The 8088-nt window shown below is 33.2% G+C and overlaps 1 protein-coding gene across 1 annotated transcript; it reads left to right on the top strand.

Annotated features, from left to right (window-relative positions):
- Positions 1-2896: 2896 nt before the first annotated feature.
- On the top strand, positions 2897-7807 carry LOC136230849 (uncharacterized). Its single transcript, XM_066020043.1, has 11 exons — positions 2897-3007; positions 3102-3146; positions 3472-3613; positions 5046-5102; positions 5196-5378; positions 5482-5590; positions 5675-5779; positions 5859-6243; positions 6347-6420; positions 6501-7336; positions 7420-7807. Exons 2-6 carry the CDS (start codon positions 3118-3120, stop codon positions 5542-5544), a joined length of 474 nt encoding a protein of 157 aa, XP_065876115.1. The 5' UTR covers positions 2897-3007; positions 3102-3117; the 3' UTR covers positions 5545-5590; positions 5675-5779; positions 5859-6243; positions 6347-6420; positions 6501-7336; positions 7420-7807.
- Positions 7808-8088: the final 281 nt, after the last annotated feature.

Raw genomic sequence — 8088 nt, 5'->3', positions numbered from 1 at the left:
TAGGAATAAAATTGCTCCTGATCCAAAACGTTAGGGTATTTTTGCACCTTAACCCAAGATAAAAAGATGCAATGCAATCACAAGTGAAGTGAGAATATTAAAATAAGGACTTCCTTCCTTTCCTTCCTCACCACGTCTACCCGTATAGTCCACAAGTGAATGAATAAATCCATAAAACTTTCCATCTATTCTTTTTCTTATTCTTATTATTATTATTAACTTTTTTTTTTTTTTTTGAAAAACCTGATCCGACCTGTTATTTAACTGTTATAATACACATTTCAAATATCAATTACGTCTAACATATATAGTATTTTACTATATAATTATAAAAAACTTATTAAAATAATAAGTTCATTATATACAAGTTAATCACATCTTTTTTTTGTCAATATGTTAAAAATATTTATTGTGTTACTAATATAGTACAATAATCAACTAAAAATGTACGAAACTACTTCAGTTTATCGACAAATTTATTTGGAATGTCAGATGTGAAACTTAAATAACAATTAAATCGGCTTTTTTTAAATTTTGAATAATATACAGTAAGACTAAATTTGATCTTGCTTTGAAATATTAAAGCTAAATAACATTTCATATATTATGATTAAATTTGCACTTTTTAAAAAACATTAGTGTCAAATTTGATACTTATCCTAATAAGATTCGTTGATGAACAAATCCACAAACCTTGCCATGTCATTTATATATTAATATGAATTAGGTCTCAACTATCACTTTAATCTTTTATTTCAAACGGTTAAGCTTAATGGACATTCACATACTGAGATATCTCAAATATTAATATTAATTTGGTCTAACTATCAGTTTAAATAGTTAATTCAATTGATAAATATATATGAATAAATTGTTAGTTTAAATTTTTATTTGTAAACTTTTAAACTAGATACCTACATTTACAAATATAAAAAATACGAATATCTTTTTCTACTTTTGCCCCTAAAATATAAATGGATCTCAATGTAATAAAAATTTAACCTTTAAAATGACCTAAAAAAGATAGAGTAAAATGAATATTAATTTTTATAATATTTATCCAAATATGATGAAATTGAACGTTATGTAAATCATAAAAAGGAATATAAAGTAAATAATATGGAAAGTGTGGTGTGTAGTTTGGTTTTTTACTAGGAGAGAAAGAAATTCATGTGTTGTGGGGCATGCCATATGGTCAAAGGCGGCTGAAATTTGAAGGAAAGTCATTATTTTATTTGTTTTCTTTTCTTGCACGCAAGGTAATAAATCAGGTTTTCCCCAAACTTATATTCTTCTTCTCACCCTATAAATACACACTTTAGTTTCACCTTAAACAACCCAACCCAACCCAACCATTCCAAACTTATATTCTAACTTCAAATCCACCATTTAGATCAAAATAAGAAAAAATGGTTCCATTCCGAGGCATATTTAGTTGCTTTGTTCTTTCATCTTCTTCTAAGGTTTTAGACGATGCTCAAGCACAAGCACAAGTCTCATCTGGTACCGGCAGCATCAAACTCGATAATTCAGTCCAAACAAAATCAAAATCATCAACCACCGCTCCAATTCTTGTTTCCTACTTCCCTATCAATTCCTATATGTCAAGGTTATAGTCGAACAATATGTATTTAGTATTTTTTTGGAAGTTGATAGGTTAATGAAATTGAGAGTTTGAGGAGGTAATAATGATAAGAACCAAAATGTATTTGGCAGAGACATTCAATGTATTTTTTCTTTTCCTTTTTGAATTGGTTTTGAGTGTGATAGAAATTTTATAATGTGTATAATTATTTATTTTTTAATTGGTTGATTGATTTAAGTGGGATCTCCCTTTCTCCTTTAACATTTTTTTTTATACTTTTAATAGAAAAAATCAACTGCTAGACGTTGCAGTATACTTTTAGGCTTAATATATAATTTGTCTACTGAATTTGTTCAAAAAGTATGAGTTATCTCTTCACTTAAAAATGTAATAAGACTAGAAATACAGATTCAAAGGTTAAGTTCAAGTTACAGTCTTGAAACCTAATGAAGGAAGAAAGCAAGTTAGAGTCTTGGAACCTAGTGAACTATAGATTTAGGCCTAACGTATAAAATAGTCTAAATTTAACATTAATGTTTTCTAAGAAATCAATTTTAGTCTACCTTATCGAAAATTTGAAAATTTGTTTGTTTTCCCTCAAATTCTTTCTGTTCAGCACCCTCATTAACAGTATCAGTAAGAAAAACTATGTATTTGTAATGTAAGTAAAGGAGGAGAGACAATTTATATCCATTAATTCAGTTTTGAACTTTGAACAAAAGAATTAATTCCAAAGATAAAATTGAACAGTTTGGATCAACAATGCCTGAACTAATGATGAGAAGAAACTTCCTATTGTTGTTACTACAAATATTTGATTAAACAATCAAATTATAAATTTATAAGTGAGTTTAGACCAGCTGAATTGAACTCAATTATAAGTTTATAATTGAGGTTAAGTATTTAAGCAACAATCTGATCAAATTATCTGTATTTCCAAAGATTACACGAGGACAAAGTTAGATTAGGTTCACTACAAGAAAAAGAGGTTTTAGTGAGCAAAACTTAATGACGGGTAGAGAAACACTCATTAAAAGTGTATTCTTAATACATTTAATGAGTGTAAATTATATAATTTATTATTAGTGACTGATTTTCTTTCTTTTCTGAATTTGATAAAAAGTTACGGTCATTAATTGTAAAGAAAAAGAAAAAAATAAACACTTATTGAATTGTTTTTTGTTTTAGGCGCCGTATATCAACAATGGAGCCAAAAAGTTCCCTCCAAGAATTTTGGGGTTTCCCAAAATTTGATTTTTACTTTCCCTCAAAAAATCATTCAGAATTCTCAAAAGAACTTTCGGTTTCCCTCGAGCTGTTCAGTCAGATTTTCATTTTCACTCTAGCCCAGGAGAAATTGAAATTGAAATCGAAACCTAGAAATCCTTAAATCCTCGCACGCCTGGAACCGTACAGCCAGAGGTACCTCTTATCTCTTCTTATTTTCTTCAAATGGACCATATTTTGACAGAAATCGTCCTAATCTAGGTTTTAGTTTTTGTTTAAACTGATACAGATTCTTCTTCTCCAAGATGGTTGAGCTCTCCTTCAAATCCACAAGGTTTGTGTTTGTTCTACTGTTATCATATTTGTTTTGAGCTCTTACATTTGGGTATTCAATTAATTTGATAGAAAGAGTATTTGTTAGGAATTCACCAGACTTTCGATTTTCATTTTACAGTGTGCAATTCAATTTTAAGAGAGTAAACAATTAGGAATTGAATTCATTCTCGAATTGCCTAGGTGCACAGTTGACGATTGCTGAAAATTGAATTTTCGCTGGAATTTGAGTATTACTGGTATTAGTTGAGATAATTGGTACAGAAAAAGAGAGAATAATTAGTTATGGCGTGAAATTAACTGACGATAGTTAATGATGGTTGCAGATTTGTTTGCTTTGTCGGCATCGAGGTCATAGCCTTAAGCGCTGCCCTAACAAGAAGGATGATACTGTTGATAAGAAGTTGTGCTATAATTGTGGGGAAACTGGGCATTCACTATCTAACTGTCCTCGACCTCTTCAAAATGGTACTGCTACTACATTTCAATTGAAGCAATTCATGGTTATTTTGATACTTGTGCTCTTTTGATTGATTGCTTGTTGATGTCTACAACATGACATCCCACCATTGCACTTGTGAAATAGATATAATGATTTGTACTGCGTGAAAAACATGTTAGTGATTGTTCCGCCATTTGCATACACATCAAACGAGGAAGTATATTGTTAAATTCAGACAGTTAATAGATGTTATTGAATTTAAAACAACCAGGTTTATTTCTATTGCATTCGTATGTTATTAAGCTGAGGGTTCCAAGTATTGCACCTTGTGCCCTTGTCATATAATTATAAAACCGGTTCAAGTTCTAGTTATGAGTTTTATCATTTTATGACTTTGGTTATTTTCCCGATCAAAGTGCATTCCCTTTTTGATCACTGGGTTGGCCTCATATGTCTCTAGTTTGTTGCTTCACTAATAATAAGAATGGTTTCTGTGGGAACTAAATATGCCAGCTGCTTTATCTGTAATGGACATGCACATTTGAGCAAGCACTGTCCAAAAAATACTCGTGGGATATACCCAAAGGTGTGTAAAACAGAAACAAATGTCTCTCTGTTAGTATACTTTTGAAATGTGGTGCAACATGCTTAGCTTCTGTGTGTGTATATATTATAATGATTTGTACGTTCACTAGACATCAGTTGCTTGTTAACATTTGGCAATATATACAGGGTGGTTGCTGTAAACTATGATTGGTATCAGCTGAACATGGTTGATTCATTTTCTTTACTGCAATTGATAACTCCATTAATGCTCTCCCAGATTCCTTGCTAATTTTTGTGCATGTTTCCTGGATTACGCTTCTTATTTCTACTGATGTCTGCATACCAGATCAGAATATTAGTACCAATGTCAATTCTGGAAAATCTGATATTATGCCAAAGTGATAAAATTACTTGCTTCCTAGAATAAAATTATTCTAGAATGATTTTATTATGTATTTTATATACATAATGTGTTGGTGGTCCATAATAGATGTACCTTAATGTCAGAATTTAAATAGCTGTTTAGCGCTTCAATTCGGTAGGCGCATTGACGAGTTAGAGGTGCAAGTTGAAGATATTGGTTCCATGGATGACGAAATTGGAATCGGCCATGTGCTGGCTCCCATCGTGCAAAATTGGCCTAGCATGTATGATTGAAAGTAAGTTTTGAGGAATAATTAAAAAAGGGAGGTTGAAAGTAATACCAAGGATTCTTCGGTAGTTTTAGAATTAAGAACACTTTTGTAAGCTTCAAGACATGATTTATCGTCCTCTGATGTTTACCCAACCTTGCAAAATTTAATGTTAGGATTCAATATCTTGTGAAAATATGGCATGCTAATGATGTAATGAATTTGATGTAGAGAATTGGGTTTTCGCCTGATGAAGTTTCATCTTCTTTGGTTACTGAAGGGTTTTGTCAAGGTGCGAATCTTGAGATGGCCAAACGGGTGCACTCAACTTTACATGGTAAAGGGTATAACCCTAATGTGAAAATTTGCCAAACAATGATTCATTATTTACTAAACCATATCTTTATTACTTGGCGTTGCATCTATGCAGGGGTGGACGCGATTATGGCTTGAGAGCGATTCTACATATGTTGTTCACCTATTTTGTACTAAGTCTCTCTTTGTTCCTTGGCCGGTTCGGCAGGAATGGCTGCGTTGCTTAGAACTTCGTGTAGCCTGGCATGGTGGGACACTCTCCCAGTTTTTTGTTCTTCTTCCTTCTTTTTTAACTCAGGTGGTCATACTGTGTACCATTTCACCTCAGTTTTTGTTTTTATTACTTTCTGTTTGTATCAGTTTGGTTATTTTTTGGTTTTCTTTCAATAATATCGGTTCAGGGGCGGGTGGTGGAATGGATACACAAACTCTCCTACAGGCGTGGAGACACCAGATGTCATTGACCTCCGTAAGCAGCAGAGAAAGGAACCTGACAGGCCTCTTTATCAAGTAAGTGGCATGATGTGAAGTTGTACTTGTTCTTGTACACTCATTATGATGTGACTGAATTTTTTTTGTCAATCTCTTTTGAAGGTTCTCGAAGAAAAAGCAGAGCCGATTGCTGCTGGGACTTTACTTGGAACGACTCACACGTATGTGGTTGGCAGTGGCATTCAAGATAAGTCAGGAGCAAAAAGGGTAAGTGCAGACACGTTTTCACATCTTCTCGTTTCTTCGATATTGCAATCTCATCAATTCATATCGAATAAAAACGTAGTAGGAAGCTTCTCTCGTCGTTGGAGAAACTATTGTCATCGTAGAGGAGTTTTTCAAAGCTTCTCCATTTCGTATCTCGTACAGAAGTTGTTGGGGTTTTCCCGTTTCCTCTGACCGCCTTTCAATATTGTTGGCTCACCGACCAGCTGTTAAGGCCTTCATATATTCTACATAATGACTAGGTAATGTTTATTTATCTCTGTTATCGAAGTGAAAATTACAAGATATACCGACTTGGTATGGATCCCAGCCTGGAAGTTCAGAACTATTAACGAGACAGGAAACATGAAGAGGAATGGCTTCAAATGTTGCGAAAAAGCAAAGGAAGAGAAGGAAGAAGACACAGAATGCAAATCATACCCAAAAAAATGAGGAATCTGTAACCGGTCAGCTTTCCTCACTCTTTTCTTTCTAACTTTCTTGGATAAGTCGTACTTCCATCATTGGTTTGTCTTGCTAAATTTCTGTGTAATGTGGATTTAAAAACAGAGGTTTACATGTTGATCTTGGATATTCGTCAATTTTAAGGATAATGTGCAGCCTGCCTTAACAGGAGTCATTGTGTAAGTTTGTTGCTCAACATCTATTACTTCTGCTTTGTGTTATATTTGTGCTCAGCATCTAAGGCAGTGCGCTTGTGCAGATACACTTCCACTCCCGATAAGGTATCAAACAAGTATTGCTTGGGGCCTGCTTCCAATATGGTATTGAATTGCATATTTGTTTTCTTGCTATGAAATGAATCATATCTTCAAAATTCTGATTGTACACTGAAGTTTGGTGAATTGGAAATCGGTTATGAGGATGGTATGGTGATATTGCAGTCATGGCTTTAAGTGAATTAAGGCATCTCTTGGGTGGAGAGTTATTTAGGCTTGGGTCTGCAACGATCCTCGCGGTGATGGTGATTTGCGGACTTGGCCTGTGTCACCTGTTCAACTCAAAGATTGTAAATCACTTGCATCGGTTTCTTTGAATTTGTAAAAGAAAATCCTTAAACTGGAAATGAAAATGGATTTAATGTTTATTATTTGCAGGGAAGTGTATCAAGTGTAAATTGTAGGGTCATCTCCTACTGCTGTTAATAATCTCTTAGTTTTTACTAGACTGTAAGAGTTTTGTTTTGATTTATGATTGGCTTGTGACTTCGTTTGGTTTATGTTTGCTTTTAGTGAATTAATGGAGTTTTTTTTCACATAACAGGGATCTCAATAACAACAAATTGACAGGGCTATTCCTCCCCAATAAATTGAGCGCTTGAATTGTCTTAAGATATTGAATTGTTCCTTTCCTCCTTCTCGTATTTAAATTACTATGAGCTTCTAATTTTTAAGCTTTAGATAATTTAGTTTTGATGCTCCATAGTTTGATCCATTATTCTGTTTTGTTTCTTTTGCTATTCCTTATAGTAATTTGAGGTGGAATAAACAGCAAGATTTCATTCCTTCTCAAATTGGTGAGCTCAAGGGTAACCCATCTGTGAGTAGAGCGGATCTCTTTTTTCAGACATAAATTGATCATGACATTTTCTTCTGATTAAAACTTAAGAGAGAACTTTGCAGATATTTGAGGTTCAATAGTTTCAAAGGTGAAATTCCTAAGGAGCTAGCTAATCTTCCTCTCCTTCGGTATCTCTATCTACATGAGAATCAGTTCGCTAGGTGAATTCCTACAGAGTGAGGACTTTACAATTGCAAATGTGTCTCACCGTGAAGCCATTTACAAATGGATATGTTAAGCAACAAGAATTTGGTGGGTATGTTTTGAAGGTAACAAGAATTTGGTGGGTATGTTTTCAAGGTTGCTTCCCTGCACTTCGCAACTTGTAAGTTTCATCCATTCTCTGTTTTTGCATTTTATTCATTCATGTCAACCACCTAATTAAACTAATTTTATGTGACCATGTAATATAGTTAAGTAAACAATAACTTTCTCACATGATGAGTTCCTTCACAACTTGCAAACTTAAACAATTTAGAAATACTGTAAGTTCCTTTTATGTGTCAATTTTTACATATTGTTTATTCTTTATTCTTCATTGGAGTGGAAGTGGTGCCTTTACTACTGCATTATATCTGCAAACATGGGTATTTGACACCCATCTTATAATAAGATGTCATGTCAGGAATTATACCTGATCTTCCTTATATTCCTAGATTGACTCACTTGTAAGCTTGTTTTTTTTTAAATTTTGCTTCATATTTATTTTGAGGGGATTTCACTTAGAATTA

This window comes from Euphorbia lathyris, chromosome 5, assembly GCF_963576675.1.
Source record: "Euphorbia lathyris chromosome 5, ddEupLath1.1, whole genome shotgun sequence".
Classification (NCBI taxonomy): Eukaryota; Viridiplantae; Streptophyta; class Magnoliopsida; order Malpighiales; family Euphorbiaceae; genus Euphorbia; species Euphorbia lathyris.
This window is presented reverse-complemented; position numbering and strand designations above follow the sequence as displayed.